Raw genomic sequence first — 14,881 nt, 5'->3', positions numbered from 1 at the left:
CTCCAACCGAGACAAAAAGGAACACCTTTTGTCCCGGTTGAAGGTTTAGTCCCGGTTGGAAGCTCCAACCGGGATAAAAGGGACACCCTTTTATCCTGGTTGGAGCCTCCAATCGGGATAAAAGGGTGCCGCCACCGACAGCCCGCAACTAGCCGTTGCAACCGGGACTAAAGGGGGGCCTTTAGTCCCGGTTGCAATTACCAACCGGGACTAACTCTGCCCTCCATTTTTGCCTACCGTGGCGCACCCCCTTTTGTCCCGGGCCAACTTTAAACTGGGACAAAAGGGGGCGCATCGAAAGCCAATTCTCTACTAGTGCATGGAAACCAAAATAATACATGACAGAAACAAACAGGGCAACTCCTTACTCTCGCTTGCCAAGCTTCTTGGCACGTGTCTTCATCTTCTTTACAGGGCATTGATCTTCAGAGATGAGATTTGGTCTCCAGGAACGCAGACTATAGCTCCATCGCTCATGACAAAACATCTTGATTGATGGGCTGACATGCTCTCGTTGCCTTCAAGTTAATCCTTAGAACCATCTTGATGTCCTTCCACCTCTGTTTGCGGAAAATGAAATTGTTTCTTGTATGCCATTGCCATGCACTCCACATTACAACATCAGAGAACTTGGCCACACAAAACTTGCTGAAGAGCGCCATGACCGCGGAGTCCGCGAAGCAACCCACACCGGCAGAGGCCAAGCTCCACCGTAGCCTCCCAGCCAAACCCCACCACACAACCGGCGATGCTCGGTCACCTCATCCTGCAACCTACCACCAAAGCCAACTAAAATTCACCGGCTCCTTCGCACGCTGCGGAGGAGGCCCTCGACCTACTCTATTGCTCGGATTCAGAGGAGGACAGCCCATACTCTCATCACATCAATGAGCAGGCATTAAAGACGGAGAAGGCTCTGGCAGTAGTAGAAAGAAGGGAGCAGGAATCCGAGGACAGCATAGGGGGTGACACGGCACCTGCTGCCCCTCGCCGGATTCCCTCAGTCATGGTAAAGCCGACCAACCACCGGGTATCGTACAAGGATGCACTCTTGAAGCCAAGGACCTTCAAGCCAAGATTCCCCAAGGACTCGTCGAATCACAGAAAGCAGGTATGGCTCCATGAAGAGAGAAGGCGGACGTCGCGCAAGCGGGCTGCTTTGGTATGGTCTCTGCTTGGACCTGGATAGAAGAGCATTCATGACCGGATAGGTGTGAGGGAAATCCCAGCTTAGGATAGGCTTGGAGCATCCCCACACACCGTTGGGCAGTGGCTTCAACTGCTCAAGGCAAAGGCTAGCAGACACTGCTTCAATTGCTTAGCTCCCGATCAACGCATTGGTGTATGTAGAGACCCGCCTAAGTGTATTTTGTGCTTGTGCTCAGGTCACAAAGCTCGCCATTGCCGTTCCAACTCGCAACCCTCTTGTCTCCCCTCTACCACCATCGCCACCGCTGCTGGTTCCGCTACCTCTTCCACTAATACCACATGCTGCCAAGAAGCAAAGGTTGCTGCGGCTACTTCCTCACGGCTGTGCCCTGCGGCTGTGGTGAGGAGTGCTTCTGCTAAGGTTGCCATGGAGTATGGTGCCCCTGAGCTCATCCCTGGTGCAGCACACAGGAGACCTGATCATGTTACAGTCTGTGTGTCGTGCTCGGCTGCGGTGAGGGAGGAGGAGAGGTGGCTATCCTTGACCGCGCTCATTGGCGTGCAGGGCGACGGCCGTGCAAAGCTCTCTGGTGATGTGGTGCGCCAGGATGCTCTACAACAACTCTGCATCCTGGAACATGATTTGGGGGTGAAGCGCCTAACTGCATCAACCTTCCTGCTTCACTTCTCCACCTCAAAACGACGCACAGCGACGCTCCGCCTTAGGGGGCTTGCTGCTGGGTGCACTGCTCTACGGCTCATGCCATGGACGCATCAGGTCAATGCATCTACTTCCAAGCTCATGTATCGTGCGAGGGTTTGCATTAAGGGTATACCAAAGCATGTGCAACAGATTGAAACCATAGCTAAGCTATTCAACGCCCCAACCTTCATTGATGAGATTGACATTGAGCACGAAACCGAGCAAGAGAGAGATTGTTTGTGCCTCTAGGTGTGGACAGCAAATCCTGATAGGTTAGCTAAAATGGCAACTTTGCAAGTCGCAGAACCACTCACTTTTCCTGAGGAGTACTATTGGTAGATGGGTGACATGGAATTGCCAACCACTAGAACTGGCCCTGCTGAGATGTTAGATTATGCAGTCATTATTCATTTGGATAGGATTCTTAGATTAGTCACCACTGCCAAGTAGCCCCTCACATAGGAGTGTTGACAGTGGGACAAGTGGTCTGCCTGATGACCTGTATGAGTAAGAGTGGCAAGTAAAACATAGATTTGTGTGGCATTATGGTGTTCCTGATGATCGTGTGGTTCGTCGTCGAGTTCTGGTTCAAGAATGGCTTGGAGGATGGAGAGATAGGTTGTCATCGGGAGGAGGAGGTGCCGGTGGACGGGGTGCACCGCAGTACCCTCCTCCAAGCTGGCATGATTTGAGAAGGGCTGAGGCCAGAGGCTTCCATGGTGGCAGTAGCAGTCATGATGGGCAACAAAGCGTTCATGGCCGGCGACATCAGGCTGCCAGAGAAGATGCAATCCTCATGAGGAGCAGTAACCATAAAGGATGCTCTGACGAGATGGGCAGCGGCCAGGTCAAAGATGGACCAAAAGAGAAGGTGATTGCAGCAACTTTGCAAGATGCAGAACCACCATTCCATTGTGGTGAAGGTCTGATGCATGGGCCAGGCTTAGACCCAATGAGAGAGGAAGCCACATTGATGGGCAAAGAGATGCAGGGACAGACTCTAAGGGACAACAAAAGAAACAAAGAGACAGGGGGCAATACAATAACAACAGTGCAGCAACAGGACTGTGCACCACAGCCTCTGGGTCAATCAAAAGAGGTAGAGCATGCCAATCTGGTTGACAATGCTAACCAGCCAGGACGGGCAATGGAAGTGCAAGAGGGAGGAGAAATATGACAGGATCATGCGCAGGGGCACAAGCAGATCGACATTGCTTTGGCTCAACCAGAGGTGATGAGCGAACCGAAGGTTGATGGGCCGATATTGAAACAGGCTGGAGCCTAGCAAGCTGAGGATGGGCCATATGATGGTGAAGCTCTGCCGGTTGTCGGATCAGCTACAGTACAGAAGGGGATTGTCCTGCTAGGGATGCACATACCAGTTACCAAGCCAATTTCAAAGGCAATCCTGGCAACCCAACTGTATCACCCGTGCTGCAAAAGATAACACGCCAAGGAAAGGGCAAAGAGAATGCACATGTCAATCTAAAGGAAGCAACTGAATCTACAACAAAGAGTAACAGACTTGGAGACCATCCCAAGACAAACCTGACGATGGAAGAGCAAGCCACCATGTTACTGATGAAGAAGTGTGGGACTTTGGAACAGGGAAAGACTGCAGATGCGGCTGATCACAACAAGTTCAGAGAGCAATTTGTGGAACCTCTGAAAAAAGAAAGTGGTTAACGGTTTTAGAGAGACTTTTGGACTGATGGAAAATGCAGCTGAAGATCCCCTCGGCGCGTTAGCGCTGGAGGGAGAGACCTGATGATCCCTTCAACATCAGGTGTGTGTGCGTGCGTGTGCATGTGTGTGTGCACGTGTGTGTGTGTGGGTGGGTGTGGGTGTCACAATGTGTATGTGCAACATGACTATTAAAGCCACCACCTACTTGGGGGTGTGTATGTGGTGTGTGTGTGTGATCTGGGGTGGCTGTCATATGAATCTGGGGTGTGATATGAGACTATTTAGTTTCCATGAATGAGCAACGCTGTATTACACTCAACTGGAATGTAAGAGGGCTTAATGCCAAAGCACGAAGAAAGGTTGTAAAGGACCTTGTCAAAGACGTCAGTAGTACAATTATCTACTTGTAAGAAACTAAGATCAGAGAATTCAATAAGAATCTAGTGATAGAATGCCTAGGTCATCAGTTTGGCAAGAGTTATGCTTATCTACCAGCACAAGATACTAGAGGGGGGATTTTGCTAGTAGTTCATGATGACTACTACAAAATAAATGAGTTTTTTCTCAGAGCAAATTTAGTAACAGCATGTGTGGAAGCAACGACTACTCCGGTGCAATGGTGGGTAACAGTGGTTTATGGACCACAGGGGAACAATGCTAAGTTGGAATTCCTGAATGAGATAAGAGAAATGAAAGGCCTGACATCAGACATATGGCTACTACGGGGAGATTTTAACATGATATTGCAAGCACAAGACAAGAGCAATGATAACATAAATAAAATATTGATGGGAGCTTTTAGAGTTGTGGTAGATGATCTGGAACTGAAGGAGCAAAATCTAAGAGGCAGAAAGTTCACATGGACAAACAATGTCACCTATACCAGAATTGACAGAGTGTTCTGTACTGCAAGTTGGGAGTTTATGTTGCCTAATGTATTGCTTCAAGCTGTATCATCATTGGTGTCTGGTCATTGTCCTATGTTAATCACTTGGGACATTGCAGTAAGAAAATACAAAGGCTTTAGGTTTGAGTCCTTTTGGCCAAAAATCAGAGGATTCAGAGAAGAGGTATCTGAAACCTGGAATAAACATGTAGCCCTGCATAATCCATTTCTGAGGCTGCGTACAAAAATGCAAAGAATAGCAAAAAGACTGAGATGCTGGATGAAATCAATCATTGGGAACAACAAGATCCTGTTAACTGTAGCCAGGCAACTGATTTGGATTTTGGATGTGGTCCAAGATCACAGAGTATTCAGTCAGGATGAATTACTACTGAAGAGGGACTTGAAGAATAGATATTTAGTAATGACTGCAATTGAAAAACTGAGGGCCAGGCAAGAATCAAGATTGACCTATATCAAAGCTAGAGATACCAATTCAAAAATTTTCTTCCTAGGAGTGAATGGAAGGAGGAGGAAAAACTTCATACAAACACTAGAAACCTCAAGTGGAAGGGTGCACTTACAAGCAGAGAAAGAACAGGAAATTCCAAAACATTTCTAGTCTGGGCTGGGAAATGAAGGAATCTGAAACCTTAAATTGGGAAGCATTAAACATCCAGAGACATAATCTGCAATACTTAGAAGAGGAGTTCACAGAGGAGGAAATCAAAGCAGTGGTCATGGATCAAAAATTTGAGAAGGCAGCTGGACCTGATGGTTTCATTGGTATCTTTTTCAAAACCTGTTGGGATATTATCAAGGAGGATCTTATACTAGCAATACAATACTTATACAACTAGCATGGTCAACATTTCAATATCCTAAATTCTGCACAGATTGTCCTAATACCAAAAAAGATTGAAGCAAAGAGGGTAACTGATTACCAGCCCATTAGCCTGACCAACAACATAGCTAAACTCATCTCTAAGCTGCTTGCATCGAGGTTATCTTAGGTGCTGAATGATCTAGTCTCAAGAAATCAGAGTGCCTTCATAAGAAAGAAAAGCATTCACGATAACTTCTTCTACACACAAAACTTGATCAGAGAACTATACAGAGCAAAGAGGCCGGCACTGTTCCTAAAGCTTGACATTGCAAGGGCATTTGACACAGTAAGATGGGACTACTTAATGGAGGTAATGAAACATATGGGATTTAGAAGTAGATGGAGGGAATGGGTTTCTATACTACTGCACATAGCAACATCGGCAGTACTGGTAAATGGGTCACAAACAAGAAAAATTAAGCATCGAACTGGGCTTCGGCAAGGAGATCCATTGTCCCCTATGTTATTCATACTAGCCTTAGAACCACTGCAAAGGCTGTTAGCAATGGCTGAAAATGAGTCTACATTATCACCAATTCAGAACAGAACAGTAAAGATTAGAATAAGCTTATATGCTGATGACGCAGCAGTCTTTGTTAATCCAATTAGAGAGGAGATTGATGTGGTAAGAGGAATTTTTTATGTTTTTGGTCGGGTGTTAGGACTGAAGATAAACTTGCAAAAAAGTGCTACATATCCTATCAGATGTGAGGATCTGGACATCAACTTAATTTTGGAAAGTTTCCCATGTGAAGCTAAAAGCTTCCATGCAAATACCTTGCCCCTGAGCCTTAGAAAATTGAAAAGAATATAAGTGCAGCCACTGATTGATCGAGTAGCAGCAAAACTCCCTGTATGGAAAGGAAAGTTGCTCGACAAAGCTGGAACGCTCACTCTTGTGCGATCAGTTCTGACTTCTATGCCAATCTACTTCATCACAATATTTGCAGTGAAAACTGGGCATTGAAGAAAATAGACAAAATTAGAAGAAACTTCCTGTGGAAAGGATCAGAGCAAGATAGTGGAGGACATTATCTATAAAGTGGCAGAAAACAACATTGCTGAAGAACCTTGGTGGGTTGGGTATCCTTGAACTTGGAGCATTTAGTAGAGCTCTTCAGCTTCGAAGGTTATGGTATGAGTGGACTGAAACTGATCGGCCATGGGTAGGATCTCCTACCCCATGTGATGAGGTGGACAAGCAACTATTTAGAGCCAGTACAATTGTTGCATTAGGAAATGGGAATAGGGCCAAATTCTGGCAATGCTCTTGGATCAATGGAAGGGCACCTAGAGATATAGCTCCAAGCCTCTACAAATTGGCATGGAGGAAAAATAAGACAGTGAGGGAGGATCTAATTGACCACGTATTATGCAGGTTACAGTCAGTGGAACAAATGGCAAAGTTTGTCATCTTATGGGACTTGGTGCAAAATGTTGAATTCAGTGATGAGGAGGACCAAATCAAATGGAGGTGGACAGCAAATGGCTCATACATCTCAAGATCAGCTTATCATGCACAATTGAGAGGAACTTACAGTACTTTTGAAGGCAAAGTCATTTGGCAGGCTCATGCTGAAGCTAAGCACAAGTTTTTTGCGTGGCTGTTGACACAGAGCAAAATTTTAACAGCTGATAAGATGGTGGCTCGAAATTGGCAATGCAAAATGGAATGCCCATTGTGTGATCAGGAAGCAGAAACAGCAACACATCTGTGCCTTCAATGCAGTTATGCCAATGAAGTATGGTTGCTGGTGAGTAACTGAACTGGGGGGATAATCAATATACCGGAAGATGATGATGTAGAAGTGGAACAATGGTGGAAGAGATCACTTGCGCCATTCAACAAGAAGCAAGGCCGATCTGTGGCCGCGTACCTAATCCTCACTGCATAGAACATATGGAAGAAGCGCAACCGACGAGTGTTTGAAGGAAAATCTCTCCAGCCGATGCCAGTGTTCGACATGATACAAGATGATGTTAAGATGCGTCAAAGAGCGTGCGGTAACTCCGAGTTTAGTTAGTGTATGTTAGTTTTTATTAATGTGTAAGCCTAGAGAGCTAGTTATCCTATGTAATGTCGAATTTATTGTAAGCATGAACTTCTATCTCATTAAATGAATTAGCAGTGCTCCTACTTTATTCAAAAAGAGAACAGTTAAATAATATGTACTATATACATGTGTTGCCATCCAGCATAACATTGTGCTTGGCTTTAAAAGAGACTTTAAGTAGTAGTAGTAAGATTCTGCTGCTTCTTTTGCACACTGCCAGAGGGATCACGCATCCGAGTAAGAGGCCAAATAAAACTGCACTGCCGGCATATGCGCAGATCAGATTTATATGTACCCATTGGTAACGGAATGTAATTCTGTCGAACCATCAGCCACAAGAGTAGGAACAAATTCGAGCTATCAACCACGCCATCTTGCTTTACGGCAGTCTCGCCTGATCCTCTGACATGTCGAATTGCTATATGAGCCATGTCTTTTCTAACAGAAAGGCACAGCCTATTATCAGTCAGTTGGCTCTGATATGGCGATCGTAGCCTCAAAAATCACGGCTACAGGGGACGAAAATGAGCTTCGTTTTTTGGCGTCTGAATTCCGGAGGCTGCTGCTATCTTTGGCGTGGAATGTGCAATATCTCTGTTTTGAGTTTTGACAAGCTCACAGGCACGTAGCCACTGACCCAATCAACTTGTTAATCCATCATCCACCCAATCAACTCGTTCATCCATCAACCATCATCAGTTAGTTCATCATGCCGTGAAGTGGGTGCATGCTTTCGTTATCTCGTAAATCAGAATGTGCATTGAAGAAGTGTGGACATGAAAATGCGATGGGGATATACACGCATATGCACCGAATTTCCTCTCCAGCACTATGTTTCCTCCAAATGCAGAAAAAGAAGAGAGTGACAGAATTGTACGTTATTAACTCTTAATGTCGTGTCAGTGTACGAATTTGAGTGCTAAATCTTTCCTTTTCTAAAAAGAAAGGTAATGTGTAGCGCGTATGTGCATTCATCTCCCTTTATATATGTTTCTCTGTTTTCTGAAGATGTTGCTATATGGTAGGGCCTAGTTATTTTATAATATTTTCTCCACTTGAGATATCTCTAACAGATTGTGTACTGTCATAAAGTTTATATAATGGCTCCTTTACAGATGCTCATGATCTTAAGTACGGCATATTGTATTTATAACAACCCCTCCGAATTCCAGCATTGGCAAATGAAAGCAAGTAAAAGCAATAAGGGGGCTCTTTTCTGCAAGTGGAGGTGCTATTAGGATTAGATGATGCCAAAGGGAATATTGCAGGGATTTGAGATGGCTATTGTATTTTCATGGGAGAACTGTCAAGCTAACATCCACCAGTTAGCAAAGGCAAAACAGCCAACACCCTGCTGATGTTGTTGCTGTTTGTCTTGACATTTGCTGTGAGCCCCCTTGCTTCTTTCCTCGAGCAAACTTAACTCGAAACTAAACATATGAGTCGTACATATCCCGTCTTTCAACTCTTTCTCTAAAGTTTCCAACTCAAGCTAAACTTATTTGCATTTTTTAAAAAAAACTCTTTAAAACATATGCAGTTTTGCAAACTATCAATACAATATTTTCACCAAATCTATAAAGGTACAAGTACAACGGATAAGATCAACACACTTTCAACTCTAGTTTTGAAACCTTAGACTAAACCTATAGAAAAGGGATGGAAAGTCTACTCCTTTTATCCCAACTTGAAAGTTCAGTTCGACCTATTATACCCCAATTTTCACCAAATCAAAAAAGGTACAACGGTTCGCACCATTGATATGTTGCCCACATATGGACCGGTGGCGGCAAGAAGTTTGTCTTACCTCACATTCTGTGGATCCCTGCAGGACCGAACCACCGCAGCATTGACGACTCCAAGTTACACATAAGAATATTAGTTGTATCCTTAATATAGTTTTAATTATGTTATGTTGTGTTACATGTAAGTACAAGAAAAGGAATATGTCGTAATATTGCAAAACTTGACGCAATGAAAATATTATTGTGAGTAAAGTATTTTTCTCTTTCTTTTTGCAAGGTTTTTTTTTCCAACTTGGCATAATCGTTACTGCCCTAAGCTTACAATAAAAGAACTGCAAAAGTTCTAGGAGGTACCGAAACTCAGGGATAAGGTTTCACCTAACCATCAACGCAAAGCACATAATTGGCTAATTGCAGAGTTTCATCGGCAGCAGCTTATCCAGACGACAAACGGGATCTACCTGAGCTCATTGCTCGATGACGTTGGAAGCACTCACTAGCCATGAGTGAGAGAGGTTGGTGAATCACATATCCACTACTGCCTCTCCAGGCACCGAACCAGATCCGCCGTATATATTGTGATGTCAAACGATGAGATGATCCACCACAAGAAAGAGGGGCAGGCCAGGGGAACCTTTTGGCCTTATTTTTTTAGTTTTTGTTTGGTTTTCGAGATGCGCAATTCCATCCCATGCATGGTGGTGCAGCATTGTTGTTGAACTTTCACTAGCTTGGTAGCTCGTTTGCTAGCCCGGAATCCTTTTGTACTTGCAGTAGTGGATATTTTGAGCGCCAATCATTGATGTTTTGAAACCGAGCGATTTTTGTTCTGGATAAGCATGAGAGGGAGATGCTACGTTGCTACTGTTCGCATTGAGATGGGTAGAGTGTTTGGTAGTAGGCCAGATTTTGAATTTGCATTTCGGAATTCAGATAGAACATATGAATTGTCAACACAAAAATATTAAATAAAATTCCCAAGCCTTGGACGTGCATAGGCTTGCATGACCAGTAAATTGGCACGTCCACTTTACGACAAAACTTGCATGTCAGCGCCGATGATGACTCACTCATTTAAATTTATCGTTATAGAAATTAGAAGGCAGAAAACAACAGCATCTATCACAAAACAACAGTCCCGAGAACTACTTGGGCTGCAAGCCCATGTCTTTATGCTATGCACAGCCCACTGGGGGAGTGTGGGTGCGGTCCATCACACAGTTTTTTTGTTTTCTATTTTAGTATCTGTTCCTCTTTCGGTTATGACATTCAATTTTAACCATTCATTAATTTTCAACTTTTTTATGCAAGCTATATTCACTAAGTTCTACATATTCTCATGTAGAAGAACTAGTACAATAATATGGAGATCTACGTAACATTTCTAAAGACATAGTATAACGATGCAAAAAAAAATAGAACAAAATAATTGAGGGAAAATAATAGAAAAATCTACCATATATAGGAATAAATTAAGAGACATTTTTGTGGAATATAAGACCCAAAAAACAAATTCAGAAACCAAATCCAACCATCTAGGGAAAAACTTGCTCAATAATTTCCAAGATATTTTTGACAATTCAACAGGGCATTTATTTCTTTGCTATCCATGTCCAAATCCCCAATTAAATATTTTGACAATTCAGCAATGGAGCAACTGGAGAGGGAAAGAAATAACAGCTGCAAAATGCAAGGATTTTAATGACAAAGATCTAAAAAGAAAGGATTTTGATAATTAAAAACAGTTCATAGTTTCTTATTTCTTAACCCCAGAAAAAAGTTACCATGTTTTGAAACCTTGTTCTACCTATGTTACAAAGTTACCATGTTTTGAAACCTTGTTCTACCTATGTTACCCTTCAACTGAGGTTCATATTATATTTTGGGCTCTAGCAGTACTAAGGAAACACCGTACAAACTACAAAGGAAGGCGAAGGTCTCCCTCCTCACACCAATCCTACCCTCTAGCCCCAATTTCCCAGCAGGAGCTTCATCCGTGGGCACCAAGTTACCGACTGGTATGCGCTGCTCCCTCGCTTCCTGTGTTTTTGTTTATTCTTTTAGCGGAGAGGTGATGAAATCTTTGACTGGAGCTCCCTAGGTTCATTCCTATTGGCGCCCAAAGCAGTCCTGTATAATAGTAGTGTCTCATGTATTTGCATTGCTTGCCTGTTGCCTGAATTGACCTTAGTTCATGGATTCTTGGTCGCACTGGCTGTCCCAGTTCAACCCTTTTCTGCTAGGTTTCAGAGTAATGTTCAACAGAGAAGCGAACATTCAATTTTGCAAGTATTGTCTCCAGCCAGGCATGGTTTCTGATCCCTCATAGGAGATGTGTTTCCGTGTAATGCCCCATTTGAGAATGGCTTTGAGGAATTATCTATGCTTTCTGACAAAAATCATTTTTTATATCAGGTTTCGCTTCTAGCGTCTTGTCTAATTGTTTTCATTGCGCATTAGGCCATGCAATTTACTGGATAAAAGTAACCACAGTGGCCATGTAATTTTTTGAATAAAAACAATTGTTCCGCTTATGTAATTTCCACTTGATGGAGCATCGACCTACTTGCTTATAGGAGAAATAATCTCGTCCTGACTTCTATGCAAATCTTTTGATCAGGGGTGAAATGAAGCTGGTTTTCTGGAATTGGTTTTTGCTATTCTTCACATTAGTTTTGTTGTCATGGGGTTTGACATTGGATGGCCTAGCTCATCTTGCTCTGTCCAAAAACCTCATGCTACCGAGCAACATAAGCTCTAGTTGGAATGCTTCTAATGCAACTCCTTGTAGATGGAATTCGGTTACTTGTAATAGAAGGGGTAATGTGATTTCTCTTCATTTGACATCATTAGGAATTTCTGGTTCACTAGGACCTGAAATAGGGTATCTCAAATACCTGCAAGTCCTCAGTTTATCCAGTAACATATCTGGTTCAATTCCTCCGGAATTGGGAAACTGCAGTATGCTTGAAAAATTGGGTCTGTCCCAAAATTTCATTTCTAGCAATATACCATCATCAATCAAAAACCTCAAGAGATTGTCATTGCTATCATTATACATCAATTCCCTGAATGGAACTATACCAGAGGAGTTGTTCAAGAACTAGTTTCTGGAGCAAGTGTACCTCCATTACAATCAGCTCACTGGGTTCTATCCCCTTCTCGGTTGGTGAAATGAAAAGCCTTATATCCTTATGATTGCATGAAAATATGTTATTGGGTACTCTCCCGATTCCATTTGCAACTACACCAAGTTGGAGGAGCTCTATCTACTTGATAATCAACTGGGTGGCGGTCTTCGAAAGCCTTGAGTGAGATCAAAGGCCTCAGGATTTTTGATGCAACAAGCAATAAATTCACAGGGGAGACCACTTTCAGTTTCGAAAACTGCAAGTTGGAGATATTCAGCTTGTCATTCAATAATATAAAGGGTGAAATTCCATCATGGCTGGGGAATTGCAGGAGCTTGACACAAATTGGATTTGTCAATAATAGCCTGTCTGGAAAAATTCCAACTTCTCTAGGCTTATTGAGCAACCTAACATATCTTCTACTTTCTCAAAACTCCCTCTCCGGGCCAATCCCTCCTGAGATTGGTAATTGTCGGTTGCTACAATGGCTAGAGTTGATGCAAACCAGCTGGAGGGCAATGTTCCTAAAGAGGTGGCAAATTTACTGAACTTGTCAAAACTCTTTTTATTTGAGAATCACCTCATCGGAGAGTTCTTTGAGAATATTTGGAGTATACCAACCCTTGAGAGTGTCCTAATTTACAATAACAGTTTCACGAGGAAGCTACCTGCAGTGTTAGCTGAGCTGAAGTCCCTCCAGAACATTACAATATTCGATAATTTCTTAACTGGGGTAATTCCACATAAGCTGGGTGTTAATAGCCATTTGGTCCAGATGAATTTCACAAATAAAAATTTTGTTGGTGGTATCCCACCAAACATCTGTTCAGGAAAAACATTAAGAATTTTGGACTTGGGGTTGAATCATCTCAATGGTAGCATTCCCTCCAGCGTTGTGGACTGCCCAAGTTTGGAGCGAGTTATTCTCCAAAACAACAATCTTGATGGGACTATTCCGGAATTTGGAAACTGTTCAAATCTAAGCTATATAGATCTGAGTCACAATTCTTTGAGTGGTAGCATTCCAGCAAGCTTCAGCAAATGTGTAAATATAACTGACATAAACTGGTCCGCGAACAAGCTTTCAGGAAGAATACCACCTGAAATTGGAAATTTAGTGAATCTGGGAAGACTTGACCTTTCACACAACATTCTATATGGCTCTCTCCCTGTGTAAATTTCCAAATGCTCCATAGTTCCCTTGATTTGAGTTTTAACTTTTTGACTGGTTCGGCACTCAGTACAGTAAGCAACCTGAAGTATCTATTGCATCTACGGTTGCAGGAGAATAAATTCAGTGGAGGCTTGCCTGATTCTCTTTCACACTTAGGTATGCTTATTGAGCTGCAGCTTGGTGGCAATATTCTTAGAGGCAGTATCCCTTCAGCATTAGGAACATTGCTACAATTGGGTACTGCCTTGAATCTTAGTGGCAATGGTCTAGTTTTTTATATTCCACCACAATTGGGTAATTTGGTGGAGCTGCAATGCTTGGATCTGTCATTTAATAATCTCTTGGGAGGCCTTGCGACATTGGGAAGTCTACATATTTTGCATGCCTTGAATGTTTCTTACAATCAGTTTAGTGGACCGGTCCCAGATAATGTTCTAGTGTTTCTAAATTCCACACCAAGTTCCTTCAATGGAAATCCAGGCCTCTGTACCTCTTGCAGTACCAACAATCCTTATTGTAATGGAACTTATGTCTTGAAACCGTGTGGAGGTTCTAACAAAGGAGGAGCACATGGATCTAAGAAAATCCCACCAAATATGTTTAGGGAAAATTTGAGATAAATATTTGGATTTGGGGTTTTGGAAATGGTATAAGCACGGATATTTACCATGTTTGTTTTTGTAATCGGGTAAGAGAAGGTGATTTACAATGTTAATGTGATTTTTGAATGACAGAGTAAAACAATTATCCAGCCTTGCTTCTGCAGAAGCATTAGCCTTTTATCATTGCAATCATGCAGTTGTTAGACTGTCCATATCGTGCAGACAACGGTTAAATTTTTTGACAAAACCAGCATAGTTTTGGAACAACTTAGGGCCTATTGGACGTTCTAGTTTTTAAAAATTCATGGTTTTAATGAACTGTTGTTTAAGAGATCAAATACTTGACAATTAAACAATTGACAATTGTTTAAGAAAAAGATGTCCCAAGTGAAGTCTCTTATAAACTCAAAAAGGACTACCATGTTTTCAAAAATACAGAATTTATTATGTCGAAGCACCTCTTAGCTTTCAAAAATCAAAGTAGTTTGTAGAACCGTAATATTCTCTAAAACTCTGAAAAACTTTGTATTCGAACAAGACCAGTAGACACACGATCTAATACTAATATGATACGTTGTAGCTTATAATGTCACTCTGTGTTTCAGTGAAGGTTCCCATGCTGCGCTAAGCGTGCTCGGTTCGGTAGCACTGGCATATGATGTTGTACATATATCTATGGGCCCATCAGAAGGTTTGGACAGATCCAAATATAGGATTAGACACCAAGACACATCTAACATGGAGATCATGACGTAGAGCGGCGTAGTCTACATGGAAAGACAAGAATTAGTCGAGAATTAGGAAGGTACTCGTTGTAATAGAGTAGGGCTTCTCTAGTCGTATTCGACTGGTATTCTTGTAACCA

The 14,881-nt window shown here is 42.7% G+C and overlaps 1 protein-coding gene and 1 pseudogene across 1 annotated transcript; both read left to right on the top strand.

Annotated features, from left to right (window-relative positions):
- The first annotated feature begins 10,831 nt into the window (after positions 1-10,831).
- Positions 10,832-14,205, top strand: LOC117861517 (probably inactive leucine-rich repeat receptor-like protein kinase At3g28040). The gene has a single exon (XM_072294495.1). The coding sequence runs from the start codon at positions 11,737-11,739 to the stop codon at positions 12,214-12,216; it is 480 nt and encodes a 159-aa protein (XP_072150596.1). The 5' UTR covers positions 10,832-11,736; the 3' UTR covers positions 12,217-14,205.
- On the top strand, positions 12,408-14,205 carry LOC140223243 (uncharacterized; annotated as a pseudogene).
- Positions 14,206-14,881: the final 676 nt, after the last annotated feature.

Source organism: Setaria viridis, chromosome 6, assembly GCF_005286985.2.
Source record: "Setaria viridis chromosome 6, Setaria_viridis_v4.0, whole genome shotgun sequence".
Taxonomy (NCBI): domain Eukaryota; kingdom Viridiplantae; phylum Streptophyta; class Magnoliopsida; order Poales; family Poaceae; genus Setaria; species Setaria viridis.
The sequence above is the reverse complement of the archived record's forward strand: the minus strand, read 5'-3'. Positions and strand labels throughout refer to the sequence as shown.

Excerpts from the sequence above, each read along its gene's own strand:
- LOC117861517 (XM_072294495.1), top strand. The coding sequence starts at position 11,737 with ATGAAGCTGGTTTTCTGGAATTGGTTTTTGCTATTCTTCACATTAGTT.